Source organism: Apus apus, chromosome 6, assembly GCF_020740795.1.
Source record: "Apus apus isolate bApuApu2 chromosome 6, bApuApu2.pri.cur, whole genome shotgun sequence".
NCBI lineage: Eukaryota > Metazoa > Chordata > Aves > Apodiformes > Apodidae > Apus > Apus apus.
In genome coordinates, this window is record NC_067287.1 from 32863783 (window position 1) to 32881908 (window position 18126).

The window sequence follows — 18126 nt, forward strand, 5'->3', positions numbered from 1 at the left end:
TTCAGCTCAAGAGAAAGTTTGCAATGGAAGCAATTACCAGATCGTTTAAGACTAGTTTTCCCAAAAGCATCAACACCAGATGCTGCAGCCTGTCCCACTGGCACACCTGGTTTACAGAGGTTGCTTTCTAGATTCTGAAAGACTTGAAGTATGTCCTTTACTCCTTAAATAACCATCAGGGTCATTTAGTAGCCAAGTATATTTAGTAAAAACCCAACCCAAACCAAAAACCAACCAGTACAAAAGAGTCCATGAAACCCATAAAGCATTGTGTAGAGCTACTGCTGAATTACTCGTATGGGCAGCTGCATGTAGACCAAGATTGCAAACACTGGAGCTATTTTACACTGGCTGAGATCAGGTTCTTTCCAGCATATAAAGTGACTTTAACACTTTGCAGTACTAAACCATTCTTTGTGGTAAGTCCTGCCCAACACTTAAGCACCTCCCACCCTCCCTTCCGTTGGGCATTTTACTGAATGAACATTGGGTTCTAGGATGTGATTTATTTAAAAACATTTATTTTAGGCAAAATTAAACACATTTGAGATTACATAGAAATACAGCTTCCAATTGGATCACATAACCTTTTCATTAAAAATGCACTGTTGCGTTGATTTATAGTATTTTTGTATGGATTGATTGGTAATGTATTTAACCATGCCATCTGCATTCAACTATCATAAAAATCAGTAAAGAAAAAGGTTTTTTAAAATGTGCAAATATTATCTTAGTGTTACCATTGATAATAAATGACCACTAAATAGATGCTTATTATGTAAAGCTTTTTAAAGTACAATAAAAATACAAATTCTATTTGTTACAAAAGGCCATTGCTATGGCTGCTAAACATCCTCATTATACAAATTCCAAAATACTATATGACAAACAAAATTATAAAGATTTTTCTTTATGAAACATATACTATTCTATTTGTTAGTGATTTTATATATTTTAATATATATATTTATATATAATACTCGATATGAATGTTGAACAAAGAGAGAGGAAGACTAATGCAATGTAGGACATTAAGGCCCCATTCAGCAAGGTACCTGAGTGTATGTCAAACTCAGCAAAGGAATAATCCCCTTCATTTCAGCGACCCTCAAAGGTATATGCAAAAGTACTTTGTTGAACAAGGCATAGAGAAATACAAGTGATGATGAACTTAAAAATACTTTTTTTGGTGTAAACTGTAATCACTAAGGACAAGACTGTAAGTATCACAAAAAACCTCTTAGGAAAAAAAGAAAGAAAATGTACTCTTAGAATTCTGAATTTTTTGTCTTTTCCACACCTGTATGTTTCAAGAGGAAAACATGACAGATTTGAAAGTTTTTTAACTGAACTAATGTGGAATTTGGACATCAAAGCACTAATGATAATCCTATTCTGAGATAAGTTTATGATTATACTTTATTGCTTATGTTAAAAATTAATGAAAAGTATGCATAAAAAGGTCAGCGTTAAACTCACCGGCAGCCAAAAATTGGAGTGTGCAGGTATTTCTGTAACATGAACAATCAGCGGGTATGAAGGACTTACTAACTTCTACTGAATTCTTGCAGTCAGCTTCAAAATTATAATAAGACATATCACATTAAAAACACGCAACAGAGCCTGCCTGTAAACATTCAGGTGTTGAAAGTAACTTACAGAATTTAGCCGAGTGCCTGATTATACACAAAATTACATATATTCCTAAGTAAATGCAAGACCATAATCATCTTTTTAAGTGATGGTTATCATGTAATGAATTCCAAATTCACAGATTTACAGTTGAACTGTAAAATATCAAAACAAAGGGCAGTTACTTTGTCCATTCTGAAATTTAGCAGTTCTTCTATGCTCATTAAGCACTAATTAGCATACCAATAATTTGTTAGTTTCTAAAACATGAGTAAAGGACCTACAAAATCTTCTGTTTTTTATAAACTATTGTCATATATACAGCAGAGTAACCATACACAGTAATGGAAAATCAATTACAATGCATCCAGATTTACCTTTTAAGCAGAGATAAATGGTCAATATTTTCTGCCTTTTGCAATTTGATCTTTTTTGTACTATGTATTAATAACTCTACTGCTTGAGTATTAATTACTGGCTTAAAAACTTCACTTAAAAATGCTGCCAAGTATAGTATTATGCAAAAAACATGCTTGCAATCCTGCAAACAGAGAGAGGTATGTGGGAGTTTTCTGAAGAACTTCTGGCTAATGGTGACAAAGTGCAGTAAATTTGGGCCGATGTGTGAGAGAAAGAAACACAACAACGTAATTTAATTTGTACTTCATAGACAAATACAGCTTTTTACATTTATACAGGGAAAGACTGGAACTAAGTGGGATTTTTACAGAAGCAAATCTCACAGGAGCTTAGATGTTGAAAAAAAGCAGTTTTTGGCACGTGGATAATATCTGTGAATATGTGTTCAGAACGAAAAAAAAATACCGTGTAGGAATTTCACATTTAGTTTCTTGGCATCAGCACCTGCTGTCTAGTGGGTCAAGACAAAATACTGTGCCTTCAAGAGTTAATCCCATTTTGAACCCCTCCTGCAATAAAACAAGACATAGTTAATAAAAATGAAAGCAACTTCTGGAAGATTAAGCTCTCTTTCTAAAGACATCTAAATTTCAGTTTATCTCTAGGAAGGTAAACCGTAAGATTACTTCAGGGTGAATTCACAGACATTTTACATAATTTGGTCAACTGATTTTTAAAAAGTCATAGTGGTTAACTTATAAAAGGATGCATCTGGTACAACAAAAGAAATCCAGCATGTATATAAAATGAAGATTATAGAATAAAAATACTGAATATTTATATACATGGGCTGATAGGAAAACAAACAAGCTCGACTTTGCACCATGCTGTTCTTGAGTAAATTCAACACAAGTTACAAATAGAAAAGATCGGGCTATATAAGCAAAGGGTTTATTATATTTACACTTTGAAGATTCAGATAAGTCACAAACATTTTTACTAATACCAGGTGCTTCCTACATTCCATAATCTCTACTCTTAGAAGTAGTCCAAGAACAATATAGCACTCAACCCAATCTCAGGTTTCCTGTGAATTGCTCCCTGTGGAGGTACATTGACATACATATGCTTTACAGCTTAATTTCATCTGAGCTCCACCAAATGACAAAATAATTCTTGCTCTACTGCAAACCAACAAACTGCATTTCAAAGGCATGTAACACAGTGAAAGAAAATACAATGATCTTTAGAAAGCACAAATAAATTCTTTAAAAGTTCAAACCAAAATTCCTCTGTTTACTCACATTACTTTGATTTATAGAAACACAAAAATGGTTATAAGCTAGATGCTACCACCCTCTTTATTGAAAAGAAATTAATTCTACAGGTACCTGTGCTCAGTTTACAAAATGTACTTTGCTTGCACCAGATCCAAAATAACTACAGCACTTTTAATATTGGGAAAGTGCTTTTATTTTCATTTCTGTTTTTACTTTAAAAGAAGCTGGAGAATTGTGGCTTGACCTTCTAGAGAAAAGTTGCCTTGGAGTCAAGAAAATGTCACTCTGTTAGCTGAAAGCATGGTAAAGATGTAAGCAACTGGAAAGGGGGCTCTGAATAGAAATGCTGAGAGAACATCAGCTCCAGTGGCAGCTGCCACAACGTTTTGTTCAGTGTTGTCTTAACATAGCTTTCTTAGAGAAAGCTGATTGTATGTTATGAAATTAAAAAAATGTGCTTCATGAAGCGAACATTTTGTAAACAAAATTAATCTTTTTGTAAGGCGATCAGTACTTGGATTAGATATAAACTCAAGCCTTTTCTCATCATGCCTAGCAGTACCTCAAGAGGATACCTTTTGCTTTTAGAAGACAAATCCCAAGTCAAATCAGTTTAATTTCAAACAAATGTAAACCACAGTCTAAAATTTTAAAACCTTATTAATATTTAATCCTCACAGAATAAACTTCCTGGCAATGGTTACTAAACAACCCGAGATGTTGCAAGTGAAACCTGAATGATCCAACAGGTGGCTCCACACTGTGAGGTGAACCAACAGCACTACAGGGATGTCAGCTTTCTCCAACTGAGCCCCCCAGTTTGCCTTCCCTGGGTGACATGGTGCTGCTAAGGCTGTCTGTTATATTTGACTTAGTTCGTTTTTCCCTTCAGTACTTTTCTGAGAGCTAACAGCAAGAGCACTCAAGGCAAAAGATATTTCACACAAATTGTATCTGAAAAATCAGATTATGCATTGGGGAACCACACATATCTCACTGCTACTATGTTGATCATCTGGGGGGGTTTCAATTTTCATTTTATTCCGTACAAACGGATATTTTGTCACTTCACATTTAACTTGGGTTTGCTAGGACTTTACTTTGAACTATAACTACTTTCTGGAAGAACAGTGGTCTGTTTGACCTTCCCTTCTGCAACTTCACTCCAGACTACTTCCCCTTGCCCTGGTCAGTCCTCCTCCTCTGTTAAGCTGTGATATTTTGCATTTAAAAAAAATAATCACATTTATACATATTTGCAATGTGATCAATGTCAATTAAGAGATTGCTGCACTGTATGTAACGTAATTCTTTAAAAAGCCTTTTAATTTTATTATCATGATGAACTATTGTCTTTTGTAAATGAAAATAGTGATGTGGTTGCCAGGCTGTTTGCAGTTGCACACCCAGCTTCTGTGACAGGCAGAACTGAGAAGGAAGTAAAACCTGTAACTACAGTGCCAGGAACTGCAGTCTTAACACATATATACTTAAAAATGGCACGTGCCCACAGCTGTCTGCAGCAGGAACGTGACACTCCAATGCTCACCTGTTCAGTGTCACAAACCCCACTAGCACCAATGGTCAGCCACTACAGTTACTAAAATCCAGATATTTTTTTTGTTTATGAATCTATAAGTGGAAGAAAAGTGTGTGGGAGTATAAACCAAAGAAAGCTCTATTGTTTCAACCTATATTCCCATTAAATTAAATGCAGACCTCATAAGGGAAAAAAAATATAAAATCAGAACACCCTTGTCCAGCAGACTATTTGGCAAAATGACTGCACTCAAGTTTCTGAAGATCAGGAAGACACGGACTTCACATGTACCACAGGTATCTCCATTTCTTCAAGTTCTACAAAATAACTCCAAATTCTTACATAATTTTTGGACTCTCCAAACCCATACTTTGACAAATATATGATTTTAAAAAATATATAATCAGCTGTTGTCAAACAAGCTGTGGAAAGGCAAGGTTTTATGAAGATTCTCCTTTACATCCAGACACAACTGATTAACTACAATAAAGTATCCTATGCTGCAGTTCTCACATCAATACAGAACACCTTCAGCTTTGTGCCTGCTTTCAGGAATAGAGTTTATAGATACACCTGCTTGCATCTCTCAAGTCTCATGGTTCCTACTTGAAGCTGTGGTATGATTATTGTAGTATCTGTTGTAAAGCACATGCCTACTTCTTGCTCTCCACCCCAAGCCCCACCATTTGCAGCTGTAATAATAGAGAAGTCAGTTGGAATGATCGAGCAGATTGTAAATTATTATTTTTTTAAAGATTTTTTCCTAATAAACTCAATTAATGTGTTAGGCAGAATATTTTTCTTTAAAAATTACATACATAGTCAGCACTTGGCACACATTACATACTATATATAAAATATGCATAATTAATTTTAATTAACACACATTAAAAATATTTTGCCTTGTGAAATTCAGACATTTCAGCTTCGAATACCATGTGCTCTTAGCACAACACACCATTTATTAAAAAACGTGTGCCATGCCGCCTCCACTTTAAATGTTCAGGAAACAGTAACTACTCATTTGGTCAGAAAAGTCTCTCAAACGTGCTGATTTTCAGGGAGTGCAGAAGGCAGCCACCCTCTGATACTGGAGAGGAGTGGGAAGCAGGAAGGGATGTAATGTGTACGTTTATATTGTGCCTTGCTTCTGCCCTCCTATTCCCATGATGAAAGTGTCTCCACTTTCTTACTTCCAAGATGATTTAACTCAAGGACTATACAAATATGTTACCCAGAAAAATTATGGTATTGTACTAACATATATGATTGGTCTCTTAAAGAAAGATGCAAAGCTTATTTTCACTGGAAAAAAGTAACCTGAAAACCACCCCACTTTCAAAACTCCCACTTCTTTGTATTTATGATAATAAGATGTGAGCTATTCCAGTTAAAAACAGCAACAGCAAAAGACAGAGAATTTCCATTTCAGATTAGAAGATAAATTTGCCAAGGACAACCTTATGGCTCTGAGGTTAACTAACTTATCACTTCAATGTGACTTCACTAAATGAGCTTAAGTCAGCTTAAACCCAACGAACCAATAACAAATTTACATGTCTCTGTGATGATAATTTAGAGGGATGAGCATAACTTATTTCAGATGGAAAGATGTTGAGCCTACTGACTGTTTCAGGCCATGAAGGGAGAATGGCTTGCAGCTCCTGTAAGCTTTATGATATTAGCTACCCTGAGATTTTAATAAATTACAGCAGCTTTTGCTGGTATGATTCATGATCCAGGGAAACTTCCCCTCACTGCAAGATTTCTGGGAAAATAGACAGATTCATTTTATTAATGTCTGGATAAAGTAAAAATAGAGACGATGAAAATATGTTTCAACCTAAGTGTGGGGGGAAATAGGAGGTTGGATAGTCATCAGAGAGAGGCCTGAGATGTAGAAGTCACATCTCACAGCACATGTTTGAGTTTTGAGTTCTCCAAAAAGATCACAGATTGGACAGAGAAATGGAATAGAAAGAGCTTAGGTGTGAAATTTGGATTTTCACTGAAGTTTAAACTTAAAAATGTTCCCCCAGAGGTCAGGGAACTTTATCTGATCTCACTAAATTCAGAATATGGAATGCAAAGGAAAAGCACCCACTACTTAAGAGTTTCTTCTCCAATGCCTCTTCTGCTGTGGTTTCCTCTCCCACACATCAACTTTCCAACACACGTGCTGAGACAGCTTTTCTTCAGACAGGGGGCATGTTTGCTGAGGCACCTGACCTAGCTCTACATCAGACACAAAGTAAGAGAGTCTGGACTGAGCTGTTCCAACCAGGCTGTTGCTGCCAGGCACTGAGGAAGCTTGCTTGCCATTCAGCAAAGGATAAACTGCATTTGATACCCTCTCAGAACAAGTTTATATTGTGAACTGTTAGATGTGTTTGTAAACAACTTACCTGTGCATATCTAATGGAAGACACATTTACTGAAACTCAGGCTGTGCTACCCAAATGTGAGATAACAGATTCCTTCACTATGTATTCCAGAGAAGGAAAAAAGCTTACATTTTTCATTCTTGCTTCTTTATGTTAAATTCCCAAGAGCATATTACATGTTCTATGGTTTTACTTTCTGTAGGCCCATTTCAGCTTCCTTCTACAACCACTGACTTTCTATAGCACAGATATCTTTTGCTTTTTTAAAGTTTAAACATAATTATTTCAAGGTTTTCAAAGACAAACAGCAATGAAAATGAAGGCTTAGTATCAGCAGTTAAGACAGACTAAAGAAAACTAAAATCTGCTACTCCTGCTTTAAAAACTGTAGGCGCCTACAAATTAAAATGGCAGTGACTTACAGAATTGTATATATCAAATATAAACCTTAAAATTTGCATATGTATGAACACACATATGATAAAAATAAAAACACCAGACATGAACACACGCACAATTCAAATGCAAATTCTTTAAACACCATGATTAAAATATGATATACCAACCATCGCTGACGCTAGACACCCAGGAAAGCACAAGAAGACAAAAGAGATATTAGGAAAAACATGTTTCAATCTGTATTTTGCATCAACCACCTAGTAAAACAACTGTATACAGCTTTTTTTTGGCTAAAGTGATTTTTTTTTTTTTTCATAACCTGTCAGTTTTACACTTGTTCTCAATTGGATTATACGTAAATTTTGTGCCTACATAAAAACTCACAAATTAATTTTCAATGAACGTGTTGGGGAACGCTAAAGCTGGTTTGCTGGACTCTCTAATTGTGAGACTGGTTTTTAAAGCAGATCGAAAAGTTTGAAAAAATACATATGTGCAGCAGGGAATACACAGCCAATGTAATATTCTTTGCAACAGGATGTAGGAAAGACCTAAGGTTCGGGGGTTGTGTTATTGGCTGGTTGTCTCCTGTTGTGTTTTTTTTTTTTAAGTCAAGAGAGTACAAACAATGGTAAGAGTTCTTCATTTTATGACTTCAAAAATCTTTGATAAAGATTTCTGTTGTTCCATTCACTGATGTTGTGTGAGTTGGTAACACTTTGCAGCTACACACAATGGAAACATCGATAAGTATCAATCTGAGGTGCTAAAAGCTTTGGGGTTTTTGTGCTAACGGGCTTGGCAAGAATATTATTCACAAAACACAAGCATTTTTACCAAAATTGCAAAGAAGCCAGTTTTGGCTTCTACCTGCTATCTGAAATTACATGTGCCAGATTACAGGTCAGCAAGAATCTAGATTTCTTAATTCATAATGAGTGAAATTTGTCAGTGGCATCATCCTAAACTGACATGGAAAATGAAATTTCACAATGAATAGGAAACCAATCTTTTGGACTTTGTGGGCTCTTAAGATACAAGAGGGCTGGAAGCCTGGAGAACACTTTATGATGAGGGGCCAGGATCCTGGAAATCCAAGTTTTCAGTATTTTCAGCCTTCCGTTTTGCTGGCAGTCTGCTGAAAAAGTGCAGATAAGCAAGCTGGCAAGGAACTAGCAATTTGGAAAGCCTGACTGAAGAGAGTGATTTATTCCGAAACTTACAGGCTTTCTCCTAGAATTGCTTCAAAATTGGGTCAATAACAGATAGTGTTGAGTGTCTCAGAATCAACAAACATCTTCTAATAAAAACACATCAGTTCAGAATTCTTGAATCAATTCTCAACAGCTGAATTGTCCCAGAGTGATACAGGAAATACAGCTGTTTTCAAGGGCAGCAGAAACTTGCCATGGGCCCTTAAGCATGAACTTTGCCTGTGCCAGTGCTGTGGAAAAATCAGACTGAGGGAAAGATCAGGATATAGGAGGGTGGTGGTGATTGCTGGAACTGAAGAGTAACAGCACTTGTGCCTCTGTAGGGCTCTCATCTAAGATCTCAGTGCCTTCCCAGGCAAGGGGAGCAGCATCCATTTTGATTAAATTGCTGGTAAACCCTAAATCAGTGCAGGTATTACTACCATGGGCTAACAACTGCAAGGATCTTAAGGCAGACAAATTCAATCTCTAACTAAAAACCCGTGACATATACTTAAAAAACTAACAGTCAGAAATGAGTGGGATTTTCCTCTACGTATTTGTGTGCAGTCTGGAATATATTTTCAGAATCATATCATAGAATCATAGAATACTGTAGATGTTTATTTCAAGAACATACATGGAGACACAGGAAACTGCCTAACTGATTATGCAATAGTTACCTGCATCTCATCTAGTTTGGACTGAATGTCTGGAGGGAAATCTCCTGCTCCGCAGCTAAAAGGGTCAAAAGGTTCTGCTCCAAAAAGGTCTCTCTCTGGAACAACAGAAAAGTGAGTCACTAAGAGAAAACAGAGAGGTTATGACAATAGCTCTTTGAAAAACCCAGCTTATATCTCCTTACAAGCTGAATAAAAGCACCTCCAGATATGCAACTGATTAACCACAACTTTTAACATCCACATTTCAAAGCTAGTCGAGTAGTCTTCCAAGTTTTAAGACACAAATATTTTTCCAGGAATAAAATAAACTTCTGCTTAAACCTCTATTTAGCTTTCATTAATGCTTGTGCCTTCTATAGGAATTTTAGGGATCTGATAAGACAAAGTTGAAATTTGAAAATGGCATCTCCTACTGAAGTGCACTCTGGAATCAGTGTGTATAGGTATTTCATAAATGACGTGGGAACAACTGGACATAATTTCTCACACTTCATCTTTCCATGATGTCAGAAACCCATCCTTGCAAGCAACCTGGCCTTCATTTCCGCTGCCTGACTCTTCTTACCATCTGGTTAAGGACATCTTTTGCAACTGATTGTCAGGGTTTTAAAATCTTTTATAAGACCAAGTCAAGAAAGAAAGAACAAACAAAGCAAACAACCATAAAAGGTCACTTACCCAAAGTTTCCACTAAATCTGGATCCATAAATAGCATTATTGCAAATTTCTCTGTTGACACCATAGAGTTTCTCACCTTTTCTCAACTGTAGCATGCATGCTAGTGGTAAGGGGACTTTTTCTGTGTTTCTTTCTTGTCTGGACAAGAAGGAAGACCTCAAATAAATTTTATTTTTCTCTACAATGTAGTGCTAGGTCTTCACATGTTACAGCCCAAATATTTTGGGGATTTTTTGATTGTTTCTTTTCTTCTCAGTAATGGATTTTTTTCTCTCTACATGTAACGGTGCCATCTATACAGACTTCTTCTATCACATATTGGCTTGAACTAAACCAGTGAGAAAATAATTTTGCTAGTCCAACCCAGCCATATTGATTGCAAAATTTACAAAACAAGTTAACACAGCCTTGTCATTACTGAAGAAAAAACTGAAACCAAATCCTATCTCCTAACTTCCATGGTTATCCAACTAGAAGTAGGCAAGCATACTACCTCCCTCAAAACAATGTTAGCTTAAAAGCAAGAGAGCAAAGGGGTCAACTGGCAACTTCGAAATAGTTTTGTGATTAAGCACAAAATTTTACCCTTATTATTCAAGATATGGAAGCTGACAAATGACTACTTGACCTCAACTCCATGTGGGAGTGTTATCAGTCATCAATGCTGAAGATCTTGCATATAGCTGAACAACTGTCTTTATTTTGGCCTCCTCAGAGTCAGAGATTTAGACCTGTACTTGTCTAAGCCCTACAACATTTTATTCTGTCTGTCAGTCTCCATGGGTTTTGACCTAATCATTTATGTGCTAGCAAGCAGTACAACAGGCATTTTAAACAAATAGCAGCTACTAGATTTCATTTCCATAATAAAGACAGTAGGGACTTGATTCATTACAGATTTCAAAATCTGTGGCTAAAAAACTATAAGATGTCATATGGGACCAGAAGATGGCCCAGGTCAGAGAGACTTATTCCAAAAGCCCACTTGAGCCAAAAAAAAAAATCTAGTCTTTCTTGGCAGAGGCAGACCACCTGCAAGCACAAGAGATTTTAACTAGGATAATAAAATATAAAGATTATTATCTGCTCCTTTCACAGCCAAAATGGGTCTATTCCAGTATAACCCGTGTCCTTATATGCTCTGATGCTCCTACCAAGTAACCTTCACATTTGTAGCAGCCTTGACTTTCAAGCTAACCTATCCTAGGCAGAAAGTGATTATGCTTTATGCTCCTTGCAAGTCTATTTGTTCACTTTGTAGGTTTTGTTTTATTTTAATTTCCCCCTCTCCTCCATAGGTTTTTCCACTCTTAAAAGGAGCTGACAGTTTTCTGTGTGGTCTGACAGATAAAAGCAACCAGTTTCAACACCAAGCCTTAACAAACATTCCAGGAATGTATTTAGTAAAAATTTGCATTTCTTAGTAATGAAATATAACTTATCACTATATTTGAAAGCAAGTATTTTGCAAACTGTTATGGATATTATCTCATTTATGCCTTGGGCTTTTATTCTTTTACCTCTGAGCTCATTAACAGGAGAATGGCAGAAGGTTTTTTAATTCCACCTGCCTTCAGGTGAAGGATAACTTCATTTATATTGTTATTCATGGCAGACCTTAAAATTAACCTGAGTGCATCCTATTTTAAGTGGCGAAGCCTAATAAAACGTGCAGAATCAAATTCAAACCAGAGAAGTTTTTTCTAGTTGAGTTTCTATGAAAAATTATTTGGGGAACTATGGCTGTTATAAATTGCTAACCTTTTTAGTAAAGTGACTGAAAAAGTCCATAGTATAACTGCTTTTCTGCTTTTTAAATCTGTGTGCTGTTTGAGAGATGGTACTGCTAGAAGTCAGGGAGTGATGAAGTTCCAGGAAATACTTTCAATAACATAATCAGTACTTCTCCTTTGAACAGAAGCTGGAGAATATGTGGAAACAGGACAAATACTAAAATTTGGTTACTGCAGATCTGCACTATTGCCTGGGAACTCCATAAGCTTATCTGCTAGAGTCCTCTCCACTGGTCACAGGGGGACTCCTTTTTCGCTGAGATGGGATAAACCAGCAATTTTTCATTTCAGGCTAGTATTTGCATCAAGATTAACTATAACAAGAATATCTTGCATGGCACACTCCTCAAAATAATTGTAGCACAGACAGGCATTTCTTTCTCTAATACACAGCAACCAGTAAGCCTTTGAAAATGATCCTTTCAAACAGCACATAAAATTTCCTTTCCCTTTCCCATTTGTTTCAGTATGGAAATAAATTCACAGCTTGGGAAATCAGCCAACAAATTAAAAACCATGAAATGATGATGTCTGTGCAACTCCAACCACAGAAGACATAAACAGGTGATAAATTCTGGTTTCTGTGATCTATCTGACATCCGGCACAAGAACCATAATATGGGAGAGCAGTAACCTGCATTCTGTAATAAACACAAAACTAGCAATTACCAAACAAAACTACACATATTTGTCTTTTCTGCTGCATTTTGCATCCCAATCTTCTTTACCTTAGCTATCATCCAGGCAAAGAGTTGTGCTGATATATGCTTTCCCCAGATGTCTTGGAGCAGCTGTGATGACAAATACCAACTAATCACACTGAACACAAGAACGCAAGAAAATATTTGGAATAATCTGAGGTTGTGAAGTCCATGGCCCTTAACTGCAGGCAACTCTATATTTTATTTTTTTTTCTTTTGGAATTACTACAGCATTAAAAATGTCTCCACCATCATTCTGACAATAGACTCTTTAAACTTCTCTGGAAAGATGGCATCTTAGAGCAGATGTCTACATCAGGCAGTTGTGACCTTGGATTGTTTAAGACTCACTTGTGATCAATAAGGAAGCAGCAGCATGATATTTAACACCGCGTTTTGGGTTACACTAATTATGCATTGATCGATCATTCACTTAACGAATTACTGCAGAGGGTTGCAATGTTCATGCTTAGCCTGCATGATGGCTACTGTAAGCACCATTTTGAGTAGAAATACAATTCTGGAAAGGGCTTTTGTTTTTGTAAGAATCACTTTTTTGCAATTATTACCTAAGTGGGCAACACATGTCTGTCCATTCTGCAGCTTCCTGTCCATTCTTCTTTAAAACAGGTAAAAACCATGTATTTGCTATCACTGATTGACCCACTAGTGAGCAGACATTTACTGAGAAGTCATATCAGTACAACACTGAATAAGAACTCAAAATTTGAATGAACTTCTCCCTTTTTTAAAGCTTAAGTGCTTTGGAGATAACCACCTTTCTGAGAAAATGTCCATGTTGTACTTTTCCAGTATCAGAATGCCAGGTTTCTTCAACTACGGACTGTGTGTTAGTCAAAGCAAAACATATAATTTATAAGCCCCTAATTTTTGCTGGGGAAACTACCCAATGGAAAGTTGGCAAGAAAAATCATAATTCTAGGCATTTCTCTTAATGAAAAGATGAACTGTCAGCTTGGTGCCAATTATACTAGGAATTATACTTGGTCTTGGAGGAATCCCAAGTGCTTGGTATTGTTACTGGTTTCCTGCAAACAGGACCTGTCTTTCCTCTGCAGTATTGGTTGACTTGTTAAATTGGCCAATAAATGAGTAAGATGAACTTTGCCTTTGAGAAGCTCCTTTTGCTTGAGCAGACCAAATGCCATGCCTAGGAAACAGGCAGAGGAACCTCAGAGGAATGGAGCAACTGAGGTTGACACTCACAAATGGATGGGGCATCCTTATCTTGCACCTTGTTTACTACTGAGTGTGATAAAGGCAAAAGTTATAAAAATGATAAAACCCAAAAAAATCATGTCATAATTTGATCTAAAGTGATGGGAAAAAAAAATGCTCAAGTGTAGCGACAAAGTAGAGATTAGAACATGAAAACATGTTAAGAAGACCTCAGAAAAATGGCAGACAGCAAACTTTGGGTCCTGTTGGTTGCATCTAACTTGCATTGGAGAAAGAAATGCCAGCTTCCTTGTACTGGTGGCAGTAACACCATATACAACAACGTACTATTGTACATTTTTGATAGAAACACAGTGTTACACAGCCTGCATGAGATACTTATGGGAGCTGAACTTTCTCATCTAAGACAATAAGTCCTTGTTTGATTATAAAATACTCCTCTTTCAAACAGTGTTTTTGAAATATGCCAAAGCGTATTAATAGCTGATGAATGCAGCAATTTTCAACATACCAAGTACTGTGATGTAGACTGAAAGAGCAGGGATCAAAAACATAAAGACAGTGATGTACTTCTGCAATCTCCCTCTGAAGCACGGCACACTGAGCAGCAGAGAACTGACAGACACTGACTGCCACATCTCTGAACTACACCATCTTAATGTAATAAAAAGGAATTGAGTGCATATGTTTCAAACAGCATGTATGACTGAAGCAGCAACTTATTTATAATATTTTCTATATTACAAAACCCACATAGCTGGAATTCTCTAGACCACTTGGCACTGAGTGCGGAATCCCACAAGGTTTCTAGCTGGATATGCACATTGAGAAGGATTTGATGGCATTGTCTGTAATTTCAGATGAATTAATTTGAAAACACAAAAGGAGTTCTTGGAGTGGGTGCCTTTGAATTATTTTTTTGTTGTTCTTCATAAAACCATACAAATTCTGTTTACAGAACAGTTCTATTCTCATTTTCCATTAGATTATTCTAATATTCCTTTAAGTGACTTAAGAATAGTGAATATTGACTATTCTTAATAGTTTTAAATTCTGTTCATATTCCCTTTGGGAAACCCACAGAAATTAATCTAAATGAATTAAAAAACTTCTCTTAAGAAATAAGAGATTTTTTAATTTTACCAGTAGCCTCAACATCTACTTTTCCTTTAAAGGCTGACAGCTATTCTGAGCAATGGGAACAAAAGGTGGTATGGTACTGGAGAAGATACTGACTGAAGTTTTACAATGCCTTTTTATAATTGTGCACAGCTCTCATTCATAACTGAAAATTCTACATATTAGCAGCATTCCCCAAAAAAGGAAGAAGCTCTTCAAAGGTGATTTTATAAGCTGGCAGTAACATTAATGTTCCTTATCCATACTAAAATAGGCAGGAGAAATAGAAGATACTAAACAGAGACTGACACCTCTACAATGTCTAACATTGCTTGTGTATACTCTCCTTTACCACAAGGGATTTTCAAAGACTTGAAAAAGTACTTTAATGACTCCCATAAGATTTCCAGCAAAGCCAGGAACCTTATCCTAGCTGCTTTCAGGCCTCTGGAAAATAAAATTGCTAGCGTTCATAATTTTGTGAATATCTTAGGAGTGGTCCAAAGATCTGGAGAGATTCATCAATTACAAATGAAAAACAAAGCTGTAGATTATATGAAAAGTAGTACTAAAAACAGTATATTCCAAGACAGTCTACATTTTGAGGTACTTCTTCAGCTCTCCCTTCTGCATTGCAATCACCATACTTACTCCACCTGCTCTCCTGCCCAGAAATGCCAGCTTTGGATTTTACAACTGTGGCTAGACAAAGAACTAACAGGAAGTAAAAATATTTCTTGAAGTATGTACAAAAGAGACACTGTAAAAGAAAAGTCAAGTTAAAATCCCTAGCCAAAATCCTTTCAATTGTTCATATAATAGCTTCAGGAAGTAAATAAATTTGTTTATAATGTAAGTTGGCAGCAACATCAATGACTTCGGGAAGATGGTATAAAAATGAAATGGCATTATCAAATGTGATTTACAAAAACTGCATCTGGCTTTTCATGCACAATGTACACAAATCTTCAAAGATGCTTTACTAAAAAAAGTCATGTAAGCAAAAATTAGGTCAGTTGTTAAAAAACTTACTGATCTCTGTAGATCTACTGGGTACTGGAGGAGGCTGTGTACCATTGCGAGTAGGTGTTGATGACTGAGGGGACATGGGAGAAAAGGGAACCATATCAAAGATGTCAGTGGAGGGTGATTTAGGTGTCACACTGCCTGCCTACAATAAGGACAATAAATATTAGGGCAATATTTCACATGAAAAAGATCACAATACTGAATTCTTCAGCATGCAGATAAGAGCCACAGTTTCAAAAACAGTAACAACAACCATCAGCATGCAAAAAACATCTCCTGACACCACGCAAATGGCATTTGCAGTTCAGAATCTGAGACATGCTAAAACTCTCCAACACATAAACAGCATTGTAATTTTTCCATGTATAGACCATCTGGTACAGTTAAAGCTGAAAAAGCTGATGACAAGCAGTTCTATATTGCAGACAAATGAAGACAGGTAAATTCAGAAGATCCACTTAAGCTCATACTGCAACAATGTGCTACCCTTCCAAGTACACAGAACAAGTAGCTAAAATTAAAAGATACTATCCCAATATTTCTTGTTTACTAGCTCTTCCTTACATGATCACTTATCTGACAAACTAAAAACCTGATGTGATAAAATTTTCAAATGTATTCCTTCGTAAGGAATAAACTAAACAGGCAATACGCTGAATATTAATATCCAAAGTAAAACTCTCCTCCTTAAATGTGGAACAGAAGACATTTTGTTAGTAAGGCCCAGGAACTTGGATCATTAAAAAAAATTACAAGCAAAGAAACCTCAAACTTGAAAATTACTATCATTCTATAGCTTTCCTTTATTATTTTTTTTTTTAATAATTCCTCCTGCCAGCAGTCCATTATTTCAGGACAAACAGGAGGCACAGGCAAGTCAGAGTAAACTGAACACTAAAGACATTTAATGAAATAGATTAAAACTTAGATTGAAAAGCTGAGAATATACATGCAAAACTAGTTAGCATGTAAATGTTATTAGACAATACCAAACCCCTACATTCTCTCCATTACAAAGACCGTTTACAGCCAGGCATAGGGAAAGCCTAGTACTTTTAAACAAGATTCAATTTAACTAACATATTTGCATGAAAATTTTAAAGCACAAGATAAATTAGTCACATGGATCCTTTAATTCAGAATACATGAATATAACCACCTGGCAAAGGGATAGTCTTTAGCACTGCTGGTCCCTGAGAGTTTAATGGCTCTAAACCTTATTTTGGAATGCTGCTTTCTTCAGGGCCTCTGCTGGAGCAACCAGAGCTGCCCTCTGACACCACATGCTGCAGATTTCTATGCCAATTCTATAAGTAGCCCTGAACTACCTCCATTTCTCTCTGGAGGCTGCAGAAAAGGATATTGATCCACAGGCTTCCACTGAACACACTGCTTAAAGAGAAAGCTAGACTCTGAGATTCTACATTTCCTATTTCTTTCATGTTTTGAGTTCACATTTTAAATGAGGTTTACAAGTCATCTACAGTTCTATAGGAGATCTATAGGAACTCAGTGTCTCCAAAAACCTTGGATATTTCTACCTAGGTATACTGAAGCACATAAAAGAAAAAAAAAAAAACCAACACAATTAACATTATCTTGTTGTTGTTCTATTAAGAAAAATATTCTCAGTCATGTTATTCCCTGGCAAGACTACAGCTGAACTAACTTCATAAAATAACTAATTTTTAAGATTTTTTTACTGAAACAGAACTCTGATCTCAACATGAGTTAGCATTGCAATTTCAAGTAACATCTGTTGTGGGAACATCTCAGTACATACTGTTTAGACACAACAGGCTGTTATTACTATGTTCATGGACCTTGCATTAACCTCCTGGTGCCTTTGTGCACAGTCAGAGAACCAATATAATTAAAGCTGGGGAGATCACTGGATGTCATCTGCTCCCACTCAAAGCAGGGCAATGGGTGTGCTTGACCCCCAGTAAACATGCAATGAATCTTGTATCCTGTTCTTCATATAAACAAAAAATGCTCTCCGAGTGTAGATCAGTTTTGCCTGCATCAGGAAGGTGGGATCAGGCTTCAAGCACAGGCCCCTGCTGTGTATTAACCTACATTTCCCATAAGCATTGACAGATGTCTAGGGAGACGGTAAATACTAATGTAGATTC

At 36.4% G+C, this 18126-nt stretch overlaps 1 protein-coding gene across 10 annotated transcripts in view; it reads right to left on the bottom strand.

Annotated features, from left to right (window-relative positions):
• Positions 1-499: 499 nt before the first annotated feature.
• The window catches only part of GULP1 (GULP PTB domain containing engulfment adaptor 1), a 145661-nt gene continuing 128034 nt past the window's right edge, over positions 500-18126 (bottom strand). For all 10 annotated transcript variants that reach the window (XM_051623323.1, XM_051623317.1, XM_051623318.1 and 7 more), the window contains 3 exons: positions 15995-16133; positions 9472-9566; positions 500-2561 (listed from right to left, as the gene is read on the bottom strand). In XM_051623323.1, the coding sequence (XP_051479283.1) occupies positions 2490-2561; positions 9472-9566; positions 15995-16133 (306 nt within the window). In that variant the 3' untranslated portion in view covers positions 500-2489. The remainder of the gene's footprint in view (positions 2562-9471; positions 9567-15994; positions 16134-18126) is intronic.